The sequence below is a fragment of the Amblyomma maculatum genome, chromosome 1 (genome assembly GCF_055883805.1).
Source record: "Amblyomma maculatum isolate TAMU_Amacu chromosome 1, ASM5588380v1, whole genome shotgun sequence".
NCBI lineage: Eukaryota > Metazoa > Arthropoda > Arachnida > Ixodida > Ixodidae > Amblyomma > Amblyomma maculatum.
Genome location: NC_139344.1, coordinates 461,789,276 through 461,814,203, shown reverse-complemented (window position 1 = coordinate 461,814,203; position 24,928 = coordinate 461,789,276). Strand labels below are relative to the sequence as shown.

General features: G+C 48.9%; 1 protein-coding gene across 1 annotated transcript in view; it reads right to left on the bottom strand.

The window, feature by feature from the left end:
• Positions 1–24,928, bottom strand: part of LOC146209794 (uncharacterized) — a 72,263-nt gene that overhangs the window by 23,665 nt on the left and 23,670 nt on the right. The window contains exon 2 of the mRNA XM_084603811.1: positions 2,933–3,072. Coding sequence (XP_084459937.1) covers positions 2,933–3,006 — 74 coding nt within the window. The 5' untranslated portion in view covers positions 3,007–3,072. The remainder of the gene's footprint in view (positions 1–2,932; positions 3,073–24,928) is intronic.

The window sequence follows — 24,928 nt, the reverse complement described above, 5'->3', positions numbered from 1 at the left end:
GACACCAATTTTGTGTGCATGATCGCCTGCTCTGGAATAAAACTAATCCTCAACAAGTCCCCGCTTCCTTTTGGTTGTTCCGAGGAGCCTATACTATCCTATATTACAGGACATGCACGACGACTCTAGTTTCGGTCATCTTGAAACTGCAAGAACGCTCCACCGCACTCAGGATCGCTTCTATTGGCCAAACATGCGAGCAATCCGCCTTTTGCGCGAGTTTCCTGCGCATACGCGAAGTTGTAGCGGCGACCAATGGAAATACATAGGACGGCGTCGACGGTGTTTCTCGGCGCCGCCAGTGTACGGGGGCTGGCGGCACCGGGCGGCACGGTGACCGTCACAGGCTTGGCAAAGCGATGCCAGCCACATCTGCCACGTACGGTTGCCACTCTCTAGGCGTGCCGGGATGCAAGACGCGGTTTTTCAGGTTTCCTTCGGCGAGCCGCGACCGACAACGACGTGAAGCTTGAATTAGGGCCACCAAGCGTCAAGATGTGAATGGCCGACCTTAGGAACCGACTGTGTACTCTCGACTGTGCGAAAAACACTTTGTTACAGGTATGTATGCCTCTGAAGGAAATGTGCATGATAGTACGCATTTACTCTAGTTTGCACCAAGCCTGTAACCCACCAGTGATAGCCGCAATGAGGATTTGTTCGGCGCGTGTTCGCTTTATGTGCGACGGAGCCTAATGGCGATGTATTTTGTCGTTTGTTTTCTTTATGTGCGAAGGGGCCGGGTAGCGCAGATATCACAGGTGGCTGTGTGCACTAGACCGTAATATTTATCATGTTTTATTGCAACTGCCACCTGACTAAAAAGAAAAAAAATTGGGCGTTACATCGCCATCAGGCCCCGGCGCAACTAAAGCAAACACACACCGAAGAAATCCTCATTGCAGCTATCACTGGTGCGTTGCAGGCTTGGTGCAAACTAGAGTAGATACCTACTATCATGCACGTTTCCTTCAGAAAGAAAAGATAACTCATGCTTGAAGCTACAAAGAAACTGAGCTATATTACCATGTGGGGGTCGGTAAACTACACAGAAAGCCTGACAGCCAGATGTAACTGTCAGCATTTCTATGTTCTCGTCAGTTATGCAGTGATCGGATAAGATATCAGAAGAATATTCTTTTATCAGTGTTGCTACGCCTCCGCCCCGGTTCTTAACAAGATTAAGAAAAAATGATCTGTACCCAGGAAGGCGGATGACGTCACTATCTGAGCGATACCACGTTTTGGTTAGTAAAATAACATCGAAAGGACTGGCGAGGCTGTCTAAAAAGTATGTTAGTTGGTCAGCTTTGTTAACAACCGATTGCATATTTAGATGTAAGATCTGGCAGTATTTGTCTGTGTTTCGTAAGAAATATGCGCTAAGTTGCGATGGTGTGAAGAGTGGTGTTTCTTCCACTGAGAGGTACTTCAACATATGTCGCTGTGCGGTATTTCTGCCGTCATTTTGGACAAATCTGCTCGCGAGTGAATTTGTACTATGGAGGAGACGTCAGTTTGGCGGGCCAGAATAGTGCCGTTCTTTGTCCACACGTTTCCACGAGACTTCTTCTTTTTTTGCTATGGCAGCGCCAGGAGCCTTTTGTTGTCCGGTGTTAAGTGTTCGTTCACAAAGATCGGTGTCGTTAATAGGCAATCTGTGCCGATATCCTTGTTTGTGAGACGCACCTTTTTCGCCTTCTGTAGTACTACGTCCCGTTTAACTCGGGATTTAAACTGAACAATAATGTTGGGACTCTCTGAGTTGCGGGTAGGCACACGGTGGCAACGCTCTTCATCAGACTCTGTGATAGGCTCATGAATATCATTTCCAAGGTTAGTCACAAGACTCCCGACATTTTCCTCGTCTTGCTGCAGGACACCTTTAATTTCAATATTACACCTTCGGGAGTACTGTTCTCCTTGATTAACCTTCCTTTCAAGTTCTTTAGTGTTCTTTTCAAGGGCATCGTATTTCAGGCGCAGTTCCTCCTTTACTTGCTCCAGCTTAGAACTTTTTGCCTTTTGATCTTCTAGTTGCTTCTTTAAGTCCTCAATTTCAGCATGTGCGTGGTCAATGCTCTTAATCATTTCTGTTTGCTCGTTTCGAAGTAACCGGATTTCATTGCGCATGCTTCGTTCAAAAGCTTCTCGCGACATTTTAAGCTCCTGCTTAAGATCCTCCTGCAGTTTCAAGAAGTCGTTTTTTGACATTTCTAAAGAAATAAAAAATTAGAGTACACACAAAAGCAAAGCACAAACTTGGCAGCAGCGGTGACGATCTAGGACAGACGTTTCGCAGAGTGCGTGAATACTAAGCACAATCACTAACCTGCAGAACCAAGCAAAGCAGAGCGTTAGGCGTTGTTTCCCTTGCGTCGTCGCTACTGCTAAATGAGGAGTGTAGCCAGCGATAGCAGTTATATAGCCAGGCCGTAGTACGTCACTGCAGCCGGTGATTGCAGATTGCCTGTGCCATTGATAGCCGCGTCTCCTGGTGCTGGTTGCCTTGTCAGGCCGTGCGTCCAAGCAGCGATGGTGCTCAGTCGGCGTGGGACGTTTCCAATGCAACAGGCAGGAGCAATCTGCGGAACCAAGCAAAGCGGAGCGTTAGGAGTTGTTTCCCTTGCGTCGTCGCTACTGCCTGTCGTCGCTACTGCCAGTTTTACTTAATTCCTAGAATGCTCCGTTGTGCTGCAATAATGCAATTTGGTCGATACTGTTCCTCGCCACAGTAAAATAGTCTTCATTTCGTATATTTTGGATCTAATGGCTACCTCTGTAGTGATAAGTCAAACATATTTCTCTTTATGTTGCTGACAAAATAAGCAATTTCATTCATTTTTCCTTTAGTTGACAGCTTTGTATTAAGCGTTTCAGCTGTCCTTTGTAATCTAAAAGAATGCAGAGAAACATTCATGCAGATACATACCCAATACCAGGAAAAAACCACGCATATGTGGCTGTTCCAGCATCGAGGTCGACGTCCGTTTGGGTAGTGTACATGCACTCGAAAAACGTGTCATTATCCGAGTTAGAGATAGACACAGCATATTTGAAACTTGAAAACGCCTGCAAAATAAAGAACGCATGAGGCACATAACAACGGCGTTACATAACGAAGCATTTTGTAATTGATGTTCTTGAAGAAAAAGCCAGTCTATTGGATTTTAACAAATGATTGCTGCTACAGATAGACGTATAACGTTGGCGTCGTGAACCTAATTGCGAAATGGAACAGTGATGTTCTTGAAAGACCGAATTTTTGCAATAGCATTTTAAAAGCTGAAAGAGCTTGTGACAGCAAATGACAGATCATGCAGACTCTTACATCGCGTACGCACGAAATGGCACCTGTATGGGCCCCTGCTTCTGATATCAGTCAATGATACAACAGAGGTGAATGGAAATCATCCCTTTTCGTCTTTTCCATTATTATAACGTAAACTTTGTTATATTTCAAACCCACTCTAATACATAAATATATATAAAGGTATCATCGACACGCAGTATGCCCGGCATTTTTCATTGCCTTTTTTATAACACATTCCACTCCTTGTCCAGCATGTAACAAAGTGCGAACCCATTCGGAGTAAACAATAGAAATACCCAAATCTGTGTGCGCCAGTAACTCTACTGCAGAGATAAACATGTTCGTTTAGACGTCACCAAAGACGTCATTTGGAAAGCGCTAGAATAAGCAAGCATAAACGATATGGGCGAGAGTAAGCGCTGTTCTTTCTGTCTTAATTCACATCTCTTCTCGTGATTTCAAAAATGAGTTTATACGCAAAGCTAGCTTGATCTACAATTGTTTAAATGTGGTCGAGGATTCTGCCAGCAGCTTTGAAACGAAAACAGTGCACTTACGCGGTATTACGTTTGGAAACAAAGGAGGGTCCAAATCCTTCAAGGAAAATGTCAGTGCAATAAAATTATTTCCAATGCAAAATGACTTTAGTGTGCTATTAGGGTTTAGCGAAGAGACGTTAAGTTGGACTAGTGTGCCTTGTAAATAACCATAGAGCTGGATGTGCTATGATTTATTGCTGCAGAAATAATGCAGGTATAGGAATTAGTTTAATAAGCGGTATAATTTGAAGGTTATACAGGCCTACATGCTATATATACTGAGTCAAGATGGCCAGGCAGCCGAAAGCTTCTACGAAGGTGTAGAATTTCCAGTAGGAAACAAAACATTTGCAGCCGATTTGCATACTCTATCAATACGAACCATGTGCGTAACACTGTTTATTCCTTTAATACTTTTCTGTGCATTTTACAATTTGTTATGCTTTCGTTTTGCTTTGATATAAAATCCTCTCACGCATATGATTCAACTCTGCACATTGTTTATATATATGTATTATATTGACGTTTGTTAAAGGAAATGAAAGACGCAGTATCTGTCATACTTTTAGAGCGCAACTCTTTGGCGCCCGTTCCTGGGTTTCGCGTCGTCGCCGTCGGCATTGTCCCTTGTGACAGCTCCACTTCACTCCCACTGTTCTTCCTTCCCTTACGACGCCGTCAGCTGCTCACAGAAATAAGTATGACAGATACTGCACCTTTCAAATCCCGTAATGAAACGCACGCTGCAGAGCTCAAGTGCCAGACAAGACCCCCCTCCCCCCCCCCCCATGGTACCCACTACAAAGATAATTCATGAACAGTGCGAGTGCCCACACCCAACTGCAGCGTAAAATGTGCAGTAACAGAGAATTCAAACATAGAAAAGCATCATATTTTGATGTAGTTTGCGTACATACAGCTAGTTCACCACGGTAAAGAAGCCTTCGCTTTTCAAAACATGCCCCAAATGGCATCGTTCAGCATTAAGTTCTTTGGCGCCCGTTCATGCGTTTTGCATCGTCGTCGCCATCGGCGTCAGCGTCGCCGTTGTTCCTCGTAACCAGGGGCCGGATTACGCACCGCTCTCAAAATCGCTCTCAAATTTGAGAGCGTGACGTCAAAATGATGAGGCTCAGACTTGTGAAGCGTGACAGCATCACGGCTTTAGCCAATTACAAGCAGGCTAGGGTGCTTAATAGCAAAGCCCCACCCCGGAAACTTTTATTTTCACAATAAAGGGGCCGTGTGCAAACATTTTTCGTGAAAACGAAGCGAATAAAAGTATAAATGTTCTATTTACCTAAGAAACATTGTTCGAAGCTATAATACGGCAACTAAATATAGAAGCATTTTCAGTATTACAATTAAATGTGCGCCTAGGTAACGATTTTCGCCGCGAGGGTCAGCTAACGACAGCGAGGCGTGAACATGGCGGCCTGCAAAGAAACAGCTGATTTTCCCGTCTAGTTGCTGCTTTTTACGCGTAGTTTAAAATCGAGGTCCTCTGGGGATGTTGTTAGTTGCCGGAAAAATCTGACTGAAAGCAGTAAAGGCTACGAACCTGCAGTGAACAGCTTGGTGAAAGTGTTTGTCACGAAAATAGCTTGCTGAAGAGTGTTTTTCATCAGTGCTTACCAGCGATGACAAGAGCGACGAGCGGTAGCCATGTGATCTAGTGTTGTTTCTTTGGAAAATACAAGAGGAAAATGAAGGCTACACTATTACTTCTGCCGATAGATGGAAGCTGACAGTATCAGTAAAGTAGGTGTCAGCCGCTATGCAAGAGCTCGCGACTGCAGTGCGGGAAACGAGATCCGACGCACGACCCTTCACCACTGACTTATCGTGCAAGCCACAGTGACTCGCTGCTGTGCTTCGCAACCAGTTGACTTCAGGCACATTGGGCTCTGTTCTTCATATTGCGATTGATGCTACTGCTGCTCCATTCCGTTCATGTTTAGTAGCTGATGTTCTGTGTGAGGTACAGAAACCGACGTTAACGCTCCGTTTTGGTTTGTTCAAGAGAAAGAAAGCACTCTTTTTTTTTAATTGTCACCGAGGCGAGAACGAGTTTGTTTTACCAGACCTCAGTTTAGAGGCGATAAAGGTAGGCCTGAGCAGGGATGTCTAGTATGTTGCATTTCACGCAGCGGTAAGAGTGATGGTGTTGGTCGCACATTGTTGCAAGGCTTCTCTGACGGTGTCATATTTTCTGTTCGTCCTAGATGGTGTCCACTCTGTCGGCAGGAAAAGCAAGCGTATCATGCATGTGATGCCGCGAGCGAGCTCGAAATCGTCTCAATTTCTGCGATCGCACTATGACAACTAGCTTTCAAGTGCCTTTATATCCATCAAAGAGTCTTTAGTGTTTCAAAATATGTTCATTTTACACGCATTACGCATTCTCTTTCAATATTGTGTGAATTATGTACAAGCCTTTTCTATTAAAATATCAGTTTGAACAGAAGATGAATTTTTTTGGTTATTTGTTGAAAAGACAGAAAATAAATGCCAATGACAAAAGTAGCTGTGCAAAATGTGTATATCACACATTTATGGCGTAGTCATTTATTGTATGCTTAAAGTTTAGCTTCCTCTACTGTCTTCAAGCTATTTAGCATTCTTCTTGACAGTGTTGCACGTTTTATTAGTGTAAAATAACCTTTATTCACACATAGCCCAAGCAATGCATTTGTTATGATTGCAGTTATTTTATTTTCACTAAGATTTTTGTCATTCAGCAGTCATTCTGGGCACTGAAGCCAAGTAAAATGCACTATTCTCCTAGCGGCTGCTACAGCAGAGCAGCAGCTACAGCTTTGTTATATCTGATATATAAGCATTTTGTATACTGCACCATGCCTACAGTACCTATTTGTATAGGTAGCTTCAATATGCAATGGAATGGCTTCTTTGGGCCTAGTAATTTATTCTCGAATGTACATGTCAATGTTGTATGGTCAATGTATATCAAGGTACATGTGCTTCTCTATATGCTGCCTCTTTTGCAGTAAAAACACTCAAGTGAAATGCTGCTGCCAAGAAATAAGTGTTTCTACTGAATATAAGTGGCAGTAAAAAGAAAAAAAGATCTTTGTTGATAGCATTTTCTGATTACAATCAGCATCATGAACATTTACTGCCTTGCTGTAATACAGCACTTTTCAGTTTAAGCATGTTTACACCACAGTGACCACAGCCAACTGCACCAGGCTGCAAGACGGTAGCAGAGAAGAGACAGCGAGCTGGGACTGGGATGGCTTGGCGCTGGTGTAATCAGCCATGACTTCAGTGGGTAGTTGCCGTCTCATGGGTAACCAAAATATGACATCCACTTAGGCCCATCTTTTGCTAATCTCAACAGCTTTTGACCATGCTTTAGCACTCAGTTGAAGATCCATACTAAGTAGCCCACAGCCAGAATCGTAGACATTCGCAGGAATGCTTACAACATGTGCCAATGCTGTTTAGGCAAGCATCATTCTAAGGACAGCCTTGTAACTTGGTAGTGATGATTACCTGCATAAGAGAAGATATTTGTCTCCTATTGCTTTTGCCATGAACAAAATTTCACTGCAACATGCATTCTTTGGCATATAGCCCGTCTCAGCATATTCAGGAAATGTATCTCTTGCCAAAGCCGAAATCTAAGTCAGTCTCTCCCTGCAAGGCTTGTTTCAAAAAAAAAATCTTGTCCTCAGAAAAGACTCCCGGTCTTTGCAGAAATGAAAAGAAGCAGGCGTTTTTACGGCGCATTCACTTTCAAGCCGCGAATGTGTCGCAGGCAGGGAGCGTGGCAAATGGCCCGAAACCATTCATCGATGAGCAAGGCGCGCTGGACAATCAATAGTCCCTTCATCCTGTGCTTTACATATAAAGGGCAGGTATACAGAACCCTTTCGACAGCTCTCGCTAGGTCATTTTGAAGACAACTGTTAAAAAACAATGCACGAGTGGGACGAGACCTTTTGGTTGGAAAAAAAGCATTGCAGAGAAGCCGACTTACAACAAGTGGTATTGCACACATCAATGCATATAATCAAGATCGTTCGATCACCAACACGGGTTTTTAGATCTTAATCAGGAAAAAGACGCAGGTGTTCAGCAGACCTTCGATCACCTTTCGGTGCACAGGAGTACCGCTATCAAACATTATGGTGTCGCAGCGCTGGCAGACAAGGACAAGACTAGGGACACACACAACTGCACTGAACTTACAACTTTATTTTGGACGCTTTTGATTCGCGCATATATAATTGACAGAAGGATGAAATCAAAAGAAGCAGGCGTTTTTACGGCGCATTCACAAACGCTAGACGAACGCGCCATGGAGGAGGCGTTGGTCCGGCGGGGCAGCCAGGGTCACGAAATGCGCGTGTTCGCTTCGCAGATCTGAGATAAAACAGGCACAATACAAGTTTACTATGATCTTCAGAACTCTTCGGCAAACACACGCAGTCAATAAGAAAATCTACTCACTATTGTGATGTTCACAACGTGCGTGGTGTGGTGGTGAAAAACTTTATATTTGGGAGCCTTAAGGGATTACATTCTAATGACGGGTCGGCTCTTGGCTGCGTGTTGTGGCCGAAAGCTGGTGCTTCACAGCGACACCCAAAGCCCAGTCTGTCAGCCGCTTTTGAACGGCCGGGTCAGAGCTGGACACCGCAGCCTCCCATCGCTCGAGGTCGGAGAGTTGCCAAGTGGCTGGAGGGTGGAATTCCGAGCATTTGATCATAATATGCTCAAAATCAGCTTTAGGTGCCCCACACAGAGTGCACTGCGGCGAGAACAGTCCTGGATGGATCAAAGATAAGAAAGCGGGGGATGGGAATGTACGGGACTGAAGCTGGCGCCACGTCACCTGTTGTAGCTTAGTCATAGATTTATGAGGAGGAGGGTAGATGGTTCGTTGATCACGGTAATGGAGAGAGATTTCGTGATAGGATACCATGCGCTCGCGAGCATCTCCCCAGGCAGTGGCAGTCCCTGCTCGGCTGACGTATCCTCGAGCAAAAGAGTGAGCTGCTTCGTTGCCTGGGTGACCCGTGTGAGCGGGCACCCATATTAGTTGAATAGGGTGTTCGGGTGGGGAGAGGGAGGCGAGGAACCGGAAGGCTGGGGTAGAGATCCGACCGCGGGCGAAGTTCCGTACGGCGGATTTAGAATCGCTAAAGATGGTTGTGGCTCGGGTGGTAGCTATGGCGAGGGCAACCGCCGCCTCCTCCGCCTCCAGGGAAGTGGAGGCAAAAGTTGTACCGGCCGCGACCAGTTGCAAAGGGTTGGAAACAGCGCTGAGGGCGAACGCTGGGCGGGAGGGGTATGAGGCAGCGTCTGCGTAAACGGTCTCTGGCTGGAAGCCATAGTTTTTGTGAAGAGCTTCTGCGCGTGCCTTGCGGCGATCGACATGGTGCTCTGGGTGCATATTCTTTGGCAGGGGATGCACCTTAAGAACGCGGTGTATCGCAGGGGGAAGTGTATGTTGTGTAGAGCAGTGACCGGGAGGTGAGAGATGGATGCGAGCAAGGATGTTCCGGCCGGTGAGGGTAGATGATAATCGCTCCAACTGGGCTGAGCGGTGGGCTTCTGTGAGCTCAGCTAGGGAGTTATGGATGCCCATGTGAAGAAGGCGTTCATTGGAAGTTTAGCGGGGTAAGTTGAGGGCGGCCTTGTACGCCTGTCGGATAAGGGCGTTAACCTTGTCTTCCTCCACCCGCGTGAGGAAAAGGTAGGGGAGCGAGTACACAACACGGCTCAGGACAAATGCCTGTACCAGGCGTCTGAGGTCATGCTCGCGCATGCCGCGATGGCGATTGGCTATGCGACGAATGAGGCGGATTGTTTGATGAACCATCACCGTCAGCTTAGTGATGGTTGCGGTATTCTTGCCATTGTTTTGTATCAGAATACCAAGAATCCTGATGTTGTCCACTTCTGGTATCCGGGTGTTGTCAATTGTCAAGAAGATGGGGGGAGGAGGGCCTTTGTCTGTACGACACCTAGGAGGTCGGAGTATGAGAAGCTCCGATTTGGTAGGGGAACAAGCCAAGCCGACATTTGCTGCAAAAGATACAACAATGTCTGCTCCGGCCTGTAATGTATCTTCCATGGCGCCAATGCTACCTGTGGTGGTCCACAGTGTAATATCATCGGCGTATAAGGAGTGGGACAGGGCAGGGATTTGGTTGAGGGCGTGTGCCATGGGGATAAGGGTAATATTAAAAAGCAGTGGAGAGAGGACAGAACCCTGTGGGGTGCCAATGCTGCCGAGTTTGAAAGATGGAGATGAGAGCGAGCCGATGGTGATTTCTGCTGTGCGATGACTAAGAAAGGCGGATATGTACTGGTGGACACGCGAGCCGACTTGAAGCGATGAGAAAGCATCTAAAATGGCTGCGTGGCGGACATTATCAAAGGCCTTTGTGAGATCTAGGGCGAGAATTGCTCGGGTGCGCTTTGCGTGGCGGGGGTGAAGGACATCTTAGAACCCCTTGCCTAGCGACTTGTTTCCGTATCCTTGACGGCAATCATCGTTCCGCCCGATGGCTTCCGCTACCGACGCACTGCGTGATGCAAACGATCTTACATTCCCTACGTACGTTGGAAGCACGGTATAATCGTGGTTTGAGGCCTCCGGTAGCAAAAAAATGCGGTGCGCTTGCCGCCGCGGTGACGACGCACTCGCCCGCAAGCCGCCGTTCATCGATGTTCGTCGGCAATCGTCGCGCAGTCACTACACTTTCTGCTTGTTCCCGAGTTGAACAGAACCGTAGCAACTTGTCCGGCAAGTCAAACGCGTGCTCGTGCTTCATTCTTCGCTGTGGGTCGCCGATACAGTGCATCAAAGCGGCGCATCGCAATTTACGCGGCCGCCATTTTCACTCTCAAACGTTTGTGACTACTTCTGTCGCTCTCAAAAAAACGCTCTCAATTGGCGGCCATATTTAGGTGCTCAACGTCATCATTTCTTTCGTGTTCATGACGTCTGATGACGTCCACCGGTGACGCAAAACTGACCGGTCAGAACTGACCAATAGGACATAGGCCTTTGAGAGCAATTTTGAGAGCGATCCGTTTGAGAGCGGTGCGTAATACGGCCCCAGCCCCGCAGCAGAGGCGGCGCGCGATCCTTCCTTCTCCTCTCCCACTTCCTGCGTGGCGGCGACGGTGTTCGGCTGCCGAAGCACCGGCTTGCTATTAGCGGATCACGGTGTGTGCACATCCGCCTTGGTGTGCATACCAAGCCGAAACGCACAGCCAAGTTGTCTTGAGCGTCAGCGGCATCAGTCAGTCGCTGCAATGTCTTCTGGTCACACCATACTAATCCCAAAAACCACAGGCGCATTTCGGCTGAAAACTGTTGATAGGTATCGTGCGATATCCTTACGCAACGTACATATTAATATACTTGCGAAGGTTCTTTCTTGTCGTCTGCAACTTGTGGCATTAGTCTATTCGACGCGCGTCTTTCTGTCGTCTTGTTCTTTCTTTTGTTCTCCATTTGCTCCTGAGTCCGCACGAGGCAACGGCGGTGGCTCAAGCTCAGCTACAGAGCCAGTAGCAGGCCTGTGCATTTTCTTTGCCTTCTTCCCATAGCCGGCAGGACAACAGATGGAGCGATAACGAAGAGAGATGCCGGAGTGGAGGACCACGGCGTAATTTTGACCCCCTGGAGATTTTTAACGTGCGCTGACATAGCAAAGCACGTGGACACCTCCCTGAAGGCAGACTCCGGCAATCGGGTTCGCTAAGCCAAAGTTAAAGCCCTAAGCCACGGGACGCACGACGCCTCGTCTTCCTCTACTTCAGGTTCAGGTTCACATAGAGAGGGAGAGATAGTGCGGCTTCAGACAGGCATCGGCGAAATCTATGACTGCGACTAGAGTACTACGCACTGAAACGCTCTATTCTGAGGTAATTGGCGACTTCAAGGATAAGGTGGGCAGAAAGCTTCCAGCAGACAAGGCAGTGAGTGGCTATGGAATTTGGGGCATTGGGCCTAGGAATTGCAAGGGAGAGTTATTGGCTAACTTCGAAGAAAGCTATAACTTAATTATCATGAATACCTTTTTCAAAAAACGCAAGACCCGGCAGTGCACATGGGGGAGACTAAAACTGAGACTCTACCTAGGTTATGGAAGCGTGAACTACAGTCACTTCAGGATGGTAAACTCTAGAATAAGTGTAGACTTGAAAAAAGAACGAAATAGGCTAGTAAGGCCCACGTCCGTCAAAAGGTTAGCGATGAGAGTGAAGGAAGAAAAATTCACGATAACACCATGGAGCAGGTACTCAGTCTTAACGAAGGAAGACGACCTTAGTGTAGAAACAAAGAACATTTTCAGTGATATTGTTACGACGGGGGTTTGACATCGGAGCGCTGCACAGGTATAGGAGGCAGAGAACTCAGCTGGTGAACGGCTACGAGTCCTGCACGGGCACGAGTCTTCTCGTCTTTCTCAACTTCCTTTTTCCTTTCTTCATCTATGTGTTTTCATCTTCTTCAGGATTGCTACATTTCCCCCTGGGACAGCCGAAGCCCCCCTGGGCGAGGGACTTAGTCCTTCCCACGGGATTGGCACGGCTTCATCCGGGCGACATGAGCGAGTTCCGTTGTAGCTCATTGACAACCACTTGCGGTCATGCGTGCGATTGCGTAATTCAGGTCACTGACACGTCGAGGACAACGTAAGGGCCACCGTAATGCGCCAACATTTTTTGGGCTAAACCACGTTTCCGGAGAGGTCGCCAAAACCCCACTAAGTCTCCAGGTGTGTGGCGATGCTGTCGGTTCTACCGAGCTTTGGAACGCTCTTGCGAAGCCAGAATCCGCAAACGGGCCAGACGGCGAGCTTCTTCAGCCCGGCCAAGAGTTTCGGCGATGCAAGGGTCGTCATGGACAAAGAAAAAAACATCATTTGGTACTCCGGATGGCCTATTTCTATACAACGTGATGCCCTTCGGGCTATGTAATGCGCTGGCCACTTTTGAGAGATTTATGGACACAGTACTGCGTGGCCTCAAGTGGGAAATCTGCATGTGCTATTTAGACGACGTTGTTATTTTTGGCCGGACGTTTACTGAACATAACACGCGACTCGCTATTGTTTTAGATTGCCTGTAGAAGGCTGGCCTTGTCCTGAATTCTAAAAAGTGCCGTTTTGGCGAGCATCCAGCGCTGATACTCGGACATCTCGTCGACCGCGATGGAGTTCTGCCAGATCCACAGAAGACTGCAGCAGTTGCAGCATTTGAAAGATCCCAAAACCAAAAGGAGCTCCGCCGTTTTCTGTGGCTGTGCTCCTACTTTCGACGATTCATCCCAAGGTTTGCCGACGTCGCTTACCCTCTGACGTCCCTTCTACAAAAGGACGTCCTTTTCGACTGGACCTGAGATTGTGACGCGTCTTTCCACCAGCTAGTTTCTGCTTACGTCACAACCCATATTACGGCACTTCCACCCCTCCGCTTTGACGAAAGTGCACACTGATGCAAGTGGGATGGGTGTTGGTGATGTGCTTGTGCACCGTTCGGCAACCGGCGAGCATGTAGTTGCGTATGCAAGCCGTTCCCTCAGCAACCTGAGCGTAACTAGACTGTTACGGAGCATGAGTGCCTCGCTGTAGGTTTCGCTGTTCAGCGCTTTTGGTGCTACCTATATGGACGCCATTTCACAGTTGTGACGGACCATCATGCCCTGTGTTGGTTCGTCAACCTTCGTGATCAATCTGGTAGTCTGACGCGCTGGGCCCTTCGTCTGCAGGAATACGACTTCACTGTCTCGTACAAGAGTGGCCGCAAACACGCCAACGCAGACTGCCTATCACGTCTCCCCTTTCCCACGACCGAATGTGACTCCGCTGACGTCGATCACTGCATCTCCTCTGTTTCCCTCAGGCCCACCAGAGTGAACATCCTGGACGGAGCACGCAGGAAATGGATCCGACGCCTGCTGGGAGCAACGCAGTGCTCTAGGATTGCGGCAACACTGGCAGAAGCCGGCGTCTACCCCCTGACCCTGCAGCTCCTCCAGAGAGGCCTCACTCACGTGGACCGCCTTCACCATGCCCCTGACGGAGCTTCCCTCCTGGCACGGCTGTGCAGCGCCCCCCATTCACGGATGGGACAACTGACGGCTGTATACAGGGACTTCATCGGAGATGCCCCAGGGTATTCCATCCTCCCTCCTCCACCAACACGTCCTCCTTTGCAGGTCACCCTTGACCTGGAGGGGGTAAGCAAGCGCCGCTCCCCAGTTGCTGCCCTGGGCCAGGCTGCCGCAGCCCTGATTGAAGAGGGCAAAGGGAGCACCCTCCTCTTCACTGATGGCTCGGTCCTGCCTTCACGGGCCAGGCTGCAGCGGCTATGACGGCTCCACAGGTGGGGGTGTCCAGCTCTTGCAGGCTCTCCTTCCCAGGCAGCTCTACTGCAGCCGAGCTGGCGGGCCTCCACCTAGCAGCGGACTTCCTGGAGACTAGTCAGCCCCCAGGCTTCTACACCATCCTGTGCGACTCGAGGCCGGCACTGCAGCTCCTGCGCAAGCCGTCCTGCTTCCAGCTATCGGCTTGCCATCTACGAGCGCGCCTCCAGGCCCTGGAGGATGCCGGCTTCGTCATCTCGCTGCACTGGATCCCGGGCCATGCGGGCATCCAGGGCAACGATGAGGCCGACGCACTTGCCAAGGCGGTCCACTCCAACCAGGTAAGTATGACTAATCATGTATCTGCCTTTGACTTTTCCAGGCTCCCCCTCAAGAAGGCCGTGAGGACCCTGCACCCCGATCGGCGGATCGCCGAGGGGAGGACATTCCACCGCCTGTCCGACAAGCTCGCCCGCAGGGAGCGAGCTCTCCTCCTACGCCTCCGCACCGGAGGTTCCTGGACGCCCACGGAGCTGTATGTCCGTAGCCAGGCCCCCTCCCCAGCATGCCCCTCCTGCTGTGATGCAGGTACGCTGGGGCACCTCCTCTGTGTGTGCCCGGCACACGCCCACCCCCGTCGCAAGATGGAGGTAGGCTACCGGGCCCTTGGACTTCCTGCTGCCACCGAGGACCACCTGCTCTTCCCGGCCAGGAGCCCCCTGGCAGCCCACCGGCTCCTGCTGGCCTTCCTGGAGGAGTCCGGCCTGGCTGCACGACTGTAGTCCACCACCGGGCCTGCTGACCTGCTGGCCACAGCGCCGGCGACGGAGCCGATGACAAGGACGACGAGAGCGACTCCACGACGATGATGACCCCCCCTCCCCTCCCAACATCCCATCTCCCCTTCCCCCCGGACACCAAGAGTGCCGCCGCGAATTAAGGCCGGCATAACCCGTGTCCGGTATCCCCCCCCCCCCGAGAATAACCCAAAGACCCCAACCAACCAACCATCTCCTCCGTTGTTACCGAGTTTCCTGACGCCTCGGCACTGCGGACTGCGCAAGAAACCGACATAAGCCTCAAGCCACTGCTTGCAGCTGTGGGAGATCCCACAGCTCCCAGCCCATTCGGTCTCCGTGATGGCCTTCTGTACAAAACACTTATTCCAGCACCGGCGCGAATTTTCTACTTGTGGTTCCCGAGAGTTACCGCTCGTGCATCCTGCATGCAATGCACGACGACCCCACTTCCGGTCACCTGGGCTCTGCACGAACCCTCCACCGTGCCCGCGGCCGGTTTTATTGGCCGATGATGCGCCAGACGACTGAGCGATATGTGGCGAGCTGCACTGAGTGCCAACGGCACAAACGACCTACATCCACGCCAGAGATCTTGCTGCATCCTGTGACTCCACCCCATGGTGCATTTGAGAAACGTGGAATCGGCCTTATGGGTCCCTTTCCGAAATCTTCCGATAGAAATCGCTGGATTGTAGTTTGTGTCGACTATCTCACCTGCTACTGCGAAACGACCGCTCTTCCTTCAGCCACCGCTCACCACGTTTCCATGTTTCTGCTCCGTTCCGTCATCCTGCGCCATGGACCTCCGCGAGTTCTCATCAGTGATTCAGGTCGGCAGGTTATGGCAGATGTCGTGGAAGAGCTTCTCCTTTTGTGCTCGCCACATTTTCGACATTCCCACCATATCCCCCTCAAACCAACTGTTTGACGGAGCGCACCAACCGCACACTCGTCAGCATGCTCTCTATGTACATTGCATCAAAATTCAAGAACTGGGATACAGTACTGCCGTTTATAACATTTGCCTTCAATACTGCAACGCATGAGACGACCGACACGTTAATTCTTCTCTATGCCCGTGATCCTCGGTATTCCCTCGACACGATTCTTCCCTATTCTACCCATGACGAACCTTGCATCGCCGAAACTGCCAGGCTGAAGAAGCTCGCCGTCTCACCCATTTGCGGATTATGGCTTCGCAAGAGAAATGTCAAAGTATGAAAGCCTCATAACCAAACACACAAGCTTCAGGGGCAGAGCTGTCAAAGGTAATGTGTAATGTGTTCGATGTACAGTGGTATAACGGGGAGAAAAACGAACATGCTCTAAAGAACGGTTGCAGCCTGAAAGCGATAGAGATATTAGGCATAGGCAAAACTCAGATATATATGCTAAGGGATAAGGCTGGCAATGCTGTTACTAATATGGAGATAGGGAGATTGTCAATGTAGCCGACCACTTTCCTTCCGGCAGTAGCAGAACTATTAATGACAACAATTGGAATGGCGATAGTAAAGAGCAATCACATGTTCCGCCAGTAGCGAGGAATGAAAATACGAAAGTTTTAAAAGCTATGAATAGGGGCACAGCAGCAGGGAATGATAGGTAAATACAGATTTGTTAAGAACGGTCGGGATATCGTGCTACAAAACCGACGGCCATATATGCGCAATGTTGATGACGTGTTTTGTGGAATCCGTGGTGATGCTCTCGAAGCGTGTATAAGATGAAGTAACACCGCATAAGTTCTGCACTAATTCTGTAGCCTACGAATTTGTGTCGAAACACAAAAACGGTTTCTTGGCATGCATGACTTGTGCCGTCGGCGTAGATTTCAGCTTCGGTTGTCAGTACACTTTTGATCCGTAATGTCTAGCAAGACGCAAAATCTAGGCGACCACGTCGGGGTTGTTGCGTTCATCAGAGACGCTTGACAGCCTAGCGTGGACAGCAATAGAAGAGTCTAAACGGTATAATGTGAACTCTCCAAGCCACAGTGATGCCATAAGCGGCGCCAACACAGGCTGAAACCCCGTCCCTCCATTCGACGTGGACATATATGGCAAGTGTGCGATCACCTTTTTTAAAACCTCTCTAAGCCTATTATTTAGGGTATGTTGATTCGTCATATTGATACTTGAAAAAAAAAACAAGAACGAGACGAGTGACCAGACATGGCTACTGATGGAACGCACTTGACGTCTTTAAGTGTGCTTGCCTGCAGCGATACATGGCTTGCATCGGCTCTGCAGTGAACGAGCATTTTTGTCAAGTCATAGGAATTGTTACGGTGGTGTGTCGCCAGAGGGCAACGGATGTTAAAAGACAATACGCCCGAAATTGTCAAAAGTCAATGGCATTCCAGTAGCCATAGAAAAGACGAAATAAGCATAATCAAGTTGTGTAATGCAAAGGCTGGATATTACATCGTCGCTAAAAGCTAAACTGGTTTCTGAAGAAGACAAGCTTAAAAGGGGCGGCAGACAGGTGGTCAGATGACACCAGAAAAGGAAAGAAAGCCACCGGCATACTTGGTGCTGCATAATGTAAAGAAGTCAGCTCAAGATACGGAAGAAAGTCAAAAGGAAAGACACATAGGCAGTCATGAGCATAACAGAAACCTAGCCTTATTAATATCACTCGAGTCTAGAATAGCTGTCTTCTTAAACTTTGCCCTACACGTCCTGTCACACGAACAAGGTGTTGCACGAGATTCACATTAGCGCCCATGAGAGATAATATAAATCTCGTAACTGTCCTATGTGCCCTCTTTGGTGTTTCGTGCCTATTTTGCGCTGACGCCATTACATCATGAGGCCGCGAAGTTCGTACAGATCACATTTGTGTGCATAGCGGGGACAGAAGCGGGTAAACTGGACAAATCTGCTAGAGGCATTTCCCCTACAAAGGTTATAGTCAGGCTGAGGTTTATTATACTGATGATGAGCTGCGTTTTATTACAATAATCACCGAAATCAAGCCAATACAAAATTACGAATTTAAAGTTTTTTTTTTACAGGTATCCACTCCACTGAACGTTGGTGCTTAAAAAATGGGTATACGTAATGATGACAAACAACGAGCCCACGTATAAAGCCTAAAACGCAGCTCCACAGAACGTAGACAATGACAGCAAAAGCACAGATGTAATTCCTTACCATTGCCACACGGATGTCACAGAATGTAATATTTTGATACTCTGAATAGTGTGTGCCTATCAGTTCTAAATTCAAAGATTTTTGAAAGTGTCGCCAGCCATAACGTATGCCAACACCATCTGCATGGTGTTATGAGTGCATTGTGAAGGATAGAACAACAGTACAAAATGCAATAAAATAACAATGTGTACACACACACACACACACACACACACACACATATATATATATATATATATATATATATATATATATATATATATATATATACATATATATATATATATATATATTATATATATTTCATAAAAGTTTTCCAGGATACAGAAATATGTATAAGACGAGGTAGGGGCGCACAAATGAAAACAAAGGTTTATTTCCGACGTTACGGCTGGAGGCCGGCCTTTGTCAAGGAATGCCAAGGAATTCCTTTACGAAGGCCGGGCCCCGGCCGAAACGTCGGAAATAAACCTTTGTTTTCGTTTGTGCGCCTCTACCTCATCTTATATATATATATATATATATATATATATACTCGGTGACTGTCGACGGTGACAAAGACGACGAGCATATGTCGAAAGGCGCGTGCTACAAAGAAGACGGCAGACAAAGAAGAAGACGCAAGAGACTGACGCACTAGTTAAACGGTCGACCGGAACATCGACCTGATCTTGAACGTACCCTTACATTTGGTGGAGGCTGCTCTTCGTTCCCTCCTCTCACGCCGGAGCTTCGCAGCCGCACACTCGCTCCGCCATCCGCTATGCCTGAGGCAACAAGCCAGACCGCCACTCCATGCTCGACTGATCCCACCGCTTCCCCTACCATCCTGTGTTCCAGTGGGCTTCGCCAGCGTGACCCTAGCTTCTTCAGTGGCGCCGACGACCAGGGTGTCGATGATTGGCTATCCTCCTACGAACGCGTAAGCGCCTACAACAAGTGGGACGATACCACCAAGCTACCCAACGTCCTCTTTTACCTGACCGATGTAACAAATTTATGGTTCTGCAACAACGAACCCGACCTACCCAACTGGTCGGCCTTCAAATCGAGCTTTTCCGAGATGTTCGGCCGCTCCGCTGTGCGCAAACTGCGCGTTGAACAGCGCCTCGAAGCCCGCGCTCAGAATCCTGATGAAACGTTCACTAGCTACATAGAGGACATTGTGGATCTGTGTAAACGAGTTGATCCTTCTATGTCCGAAGTTGAAAAGTTCACCAAAATCCTGAAGGGAATCTCCGACGATGCCTTTCACATGTTGACGGCCAGAAACCCGCAAACCGTCGTCGAAGTGGTTCAGCTCTGTCAGAGTTACGACGTCCTCAAGGGGAAACGAGCTTCTACTCGGCGTTCTCTCGTCACCGATCGGTTATTCTTGCCTCCGACAGCGCGCAGCCTCACTTCTGAACCACCTTCCCTCCTTCCTAAGATCAAGGCCTCGCCAACTGTCGCTCCTCCCTGCTTCTGCCGCAACCACCCCACCGCTAGATTCTGCACTTCGACGCACCATCCAGGAGGCAGTTGCAGACGTTTTACCGCCAAGCTCTCAAATTACGCCTGTGACAGCCCCGCTAACGCACGCCGCTGTCGCCGCCAGACCACCACCCTGCCCTGTCGCGTATGCTGCGCCGTAACCACCGCTACCACCTCCGCTCCGCCCTTATCTGCCTCCTCGATGTCCGGTCAAGAATCCATGGCGCACCTCCGAAAACCGTCCAATTTGTTATTCATGCGGCGTTCCTGGCCACGTCGCCCGGTTTTGTCGCCAGAGCGCGCAGTCGTACCGCAATGTCCCCCGCCTGTACAGTTACAACTACAGTTCAAACTATGAACCTTCCCCTCCCCCTGTCCCAGCTGGCACTTCTACCGACTCATTTTATCCTGACCGCTCCTCCCACTCCTCTCGCCGATCGCCGTCTCCCCGCCGTCGTTCCCTCTCGCCGCTGCGCCGTCGCTCTCCTGCTGGCCCGGAGGAAAACTAACAACCGCAGTTCCGGAGGCAAGAACTGCGTTTTCGTTTACTTGTGCAAGTCCTCCGTCTTCCCCGGCCAACGTTATCGAAGTGTTTGTTGATGGTGTCGCAGTTCTCGCGCTTTTAGACACTGACGCCGCTGTGTCTGTTATAAGTTCCAACCTTTGCCGCCGACTTATTAACGACGCCTGTTTCGAAGCATTTTCTCCGAACTGCCAGCTCGCATCGCATTAAACCGCTTGCGGCATGCACAGCCCGAATTGTAATTCAGGGTGTTTTGTACATCACCGAACTTCTTGTGCTGTCTCACTGCTCTCACGAACTGATTCTTGGGTTGCCACTTTCTCACCAGTAATCAGCGATTATTGATTGTGCCCGAGCCAGCATCGAATTGTCTCCGTTTTCACCTGCCGCCTCGTCCGACACACCGTTCCACGTCGATAAGATAACCGTGGCCGAATATACTGACATCCCTTTCCTGCTCTACCGCCCTTGTGCCCGTTTCCTGCGCCCGCTTTTGTGATTCGACAGTTCTTTTCACTCCTACTCATGCGGATAATCATCGCCATTGCTAAGTCCGGCCTTTCGCCCTTCTGACTTTCTGTGGTGGCTACAGCGGCATGTACGTCTCTAACCCGTTGCCTTGTCCGTCAACGCTTCATCGTGGAGAACGTCTTGGTCATGTCGCGTCCTTTGATGACGCTATGACATATGCCGTCTCAGAAGACACAGCCCCACTTCAGCTCAATACTATTGACTTGCCTGCTTGTGTAGAGAACGACAACTCCACTGCAGCTTTTTCTGGCTGTCTTGATGCCAGCCTTTAGCAGATCAACGCGACCAGCTCGTCAGCTCGCTGCGGCGCTTCCGTTTCTCATTCGACCTTCCTCGGACATCTTTGGGGCGCACATTCGTAGTCACTCACTGCATCGACACCGGTACGTACGCCCCGGTACGCCAGCGCCCTTATCGCGTATCGGCTGCAGAACGTTAAGGTATCACCGAGCACGTTAATGACATGTTTCACCGTGGCATCATCCAGCCTTCGCAAAGCCCTTGGGCTTCTCTAGTTGTTCTCGTGAGGAAAAAGAATAGCTCTATGGTTCTGCATTGATTACAGGCGTTTGAACAAGATAACGCGAAAAGACGTATACCCCCTTCCACGTATTGATGACGCTCTCGATTGCCTTCAAGATACCGAATTCTTTTCATCTCTGGACCTTTGCTTGGGCTACTGGCAGGTACCCATGGCAGCTGACGATCGACCGAAAACCGCTTTTGTGACACCTGACGGTCTCTATAAATTTAATGTCATGCCGTTTGGATTCTGCAACGCGCCGGCCACCTTCGAGCGCATGATGGACACAATTCTCTGCGGACTCAAGTGGCATGACTGTCTATGTTACCTGGACGATGTTGTCGCATTTTCAAAAGATTTTACATCACATTTGGACCGTCTCGAGCGTGTGCTAAAGTATTTGACTGATGCTGGCCTGCAACTAAATTTGAAAAAGTGCTGCTTCGGGGCTCGCCAGCTTCCTATATTGGGACACGTTGTTTCGAAAGAGGGTGTTCGTCCAGATTCTGCGAACCTCCGTGCAGTATTTGAGCTTCCACGCCCAAATTCTGTGAAGGCACTGTGTAGTTTCATCGGGCTGTGCTCGTATTTTCGTCGCTTCGTCCGCAATTTCGCTTTGATCATCTCGCCGCTGACTGAGCCCCTTGCCGGTGACGCTATTCGTTTGTCTTGGACATCCGACTGTGATGAGGCCTTTTCGATGCTTTGGCGCCTTCTAGTGTCGCCTTCGATTCTCCGCCATTTTGACCCTCCGGCGCCTACCGAAGTTCACGCTGAAGCCAGTGGTGTAGGTCTCGGCGTTGTCCTTGCACAGCGAATGCCCGGCAACCCAGAGTATGTTATTGCTTATGCCAGCCGCACCTGAACAAAGGCCGAAAAAAATTATTCTGTAACCGAAAAGGTGTGCTTGGCCATCATTTGAATCATTGGGAAGTTCCGCCCATATCTCTACGGTCGTTCCTTTTCTGTTGTTACGGACCATCACGCACTCTGCTGGTTGTCCACCCTTAAAGACCCATCCGGTCGTCTTGCTCGTTGGGCCCTCCGCTTACAATAGTACGACATTCAGGTCACCTACCGGCCTGGCCGTAAGCATTCTGATGCCGACGCCCTGTCTAGGTCACCTCTTCAATGCGGCTCTGACTCGACAGCTATCACCATAGGTTACTCATCTTCACTAGAAATTGCCGACATGCCCAACGAACAAAGGCAAGACCCTTGGATCGCTATTTTTCTCACAGTTATATCTACACCTTCTTTGCACCCAGCTTCATTCACGAAAGTTCCGCCGCCAATCTCGTACTTTTTTCATCCGCGACGGCATGTTTTACCGCCGAAATTACCTTTCCGACGGATGCGTGTGGCTCCCTGTCATTCCTCGGCACCTCCGTTCGGAAATATGTGCCCCTTTTCACGCCGATCCTCAGTCTGCCCATGCGGGAGTGTTGAAAACTTACACTCGTTTTCGCCTCCACAATTACTGGCAGGGTATGTACCGCTTCGTGCGTCATTACGTTCGCGCATGCCAGTAATGCCAACGCCGCAGAAACCCTCCACACCACTCCACCGTTCCGATGAAGCCCTTGCCCTGCCCCAGCCGGCCATTCGATCGTGTGGGTTGTGGTCTCTACGGGCCACTACCAATCATCCCAGCTGGTAACCGTGGCTGTTGACCACCTTACCCGCTACGAAGAAACATCTTTTTTACCTTCTGCGTCGGCGCCAGACGTTGCGTCTTTCGTACTGCACCATCTCGTTCTGCGCCACGGTTAACCTAAAGAATTGCTCAGCGACCGTAGCCGTGTTTTTCTTTCCGAGACCATTGAAGCCCTTCTTCACCAGTGCCGGAATTGTCCACCGTCCTACCTCGGCCTACCATCCGCAGACAAATGGCATGACGGAACGTTTTAACCGCACCTTCAGTGATATGCTGGCCATGTATGTCGCGTCCGACCACTCAAACTAGGACCGCCTTCTCCTATACGTCACGTACGCATATAATACTGCCATACAAAGCACGACCGGCTTCTCCCCTTTCTTCCTTCTACACGACCGCGAACCCACCTCAACGAGGGACATGATACGTCCTCATCGCCCTGACACCTCCGAAGCGACCACCATCTCTCAAGAGGCAGCATATGCAGAAGAACGTCGCCAGTTGGCTCGATCATTTACAACCAAGAACCAAGGTCACCAGCGGTTCCTTCGCGCACCTTCTTGTCCAGCGCCTTCATACAGCACAGACTCCCTCGTGTGGCTTTGGGTTCCTGCCACCCCTTCCTGGCTCTCCACCAAACTTGCTTTCAAATACTATGGCCCATATCGGGTTATTTGCCAGACCTCTCTGGTGAACTGCGTTACAGAACTGCTTGTACCGACACCGGATATGCGTCGCCGCGGGTGTGAAACAGTGCACGTGGACCGCCTCAAGGCCTGATACGACCCGCCTGTTGTGCCAACGCTATGAGTTGGCAGGATGCCTCTTTTTTCTCCCGGGGATACCTGTAGTGCCACACCAACGCTCGGTGACTGTCGACGGTGACAAAGACGACGAGCGTATGTCGAAAGGTGCGTGCTACAGAGAAGACGGCAGACAAAGACGAAGACGCAAGAGACTGACGCGCTAGTTAAACGGTCGACCGGAACACCGACCTGAGCTTGAAGGTACCCTTACAATATATATATATATATATATATATATATATATATATATATATATATATATATATATATATATATATATATATATATACCTATTTATAATACTCGACGTTTTGATGGGGGACCGATCTTTTTTGAGTCGTGTCTTCACTGCTGCTTCCCCTTTTGTAGGGCCTGGGCAAGTAAGAAAGAGACAGAAGTAAAACCTACAAAATAACTTTTAAATTTTTGCTTTTGTTCTCGTTTCGCTTGCCCAAGTATACAAGGGGAAGTAGCAGTCAATTACTCTTGACAGAGATCGGTCCCTAATCGAAACGTAGCGTCGAATAAAAATGTTTCGTTAAATGAAGCATGCACTTCGCTGTGTAGTATTTAAGCGACAAAGTACGTTATGTTCCAGCATCTCATATATGTATAGATGCGACGTAATGGTGACAAGGTTGCAGACATCAAAAAAGGAGTAAGGCATAATTGCACTGAAATCAACTCTTTATTGGGCAGAGTTGCTCCCGCAAAAGAACTAAGGAACTCGGCGGCGGCGATAACCGCAAATGTTCTCGCAGGCCGTCGAACAAAGAATGCCCTTTCCACTCGTAGGCGCTCAATTTAAAAGCGACGTAGAAACACTAGATAAAACCGAGCAGAGTGAGTAGCATAACCGGGAACATTGTAGAAATACAAGCGTTTCGCAGGAATCCTTCGAGATACATCTTGAATTTCCTCGAAAGATATCATTTCGAGATGCATCTCTAAAAGATAAAACCCCCTCTCGCGACAACTAACATGACCAAACAAAGATTACGGAAGTGATGCGCGCGCTAGGTTCGCAATAATAAAATCACATGCCTGCGGCTGTTGAAAAAGAAGAAATGAACATGGCTATATATATATATAAATATATAAATATATATATATATATATATATATATATATATATATATATATATATATATATATATATATATATATATATATATTGAAATGGGTTTTACTGACGGTTCAACGGAATATAGTCCTCTGTAAGCTGCACGGCGAACAGCACAGCTA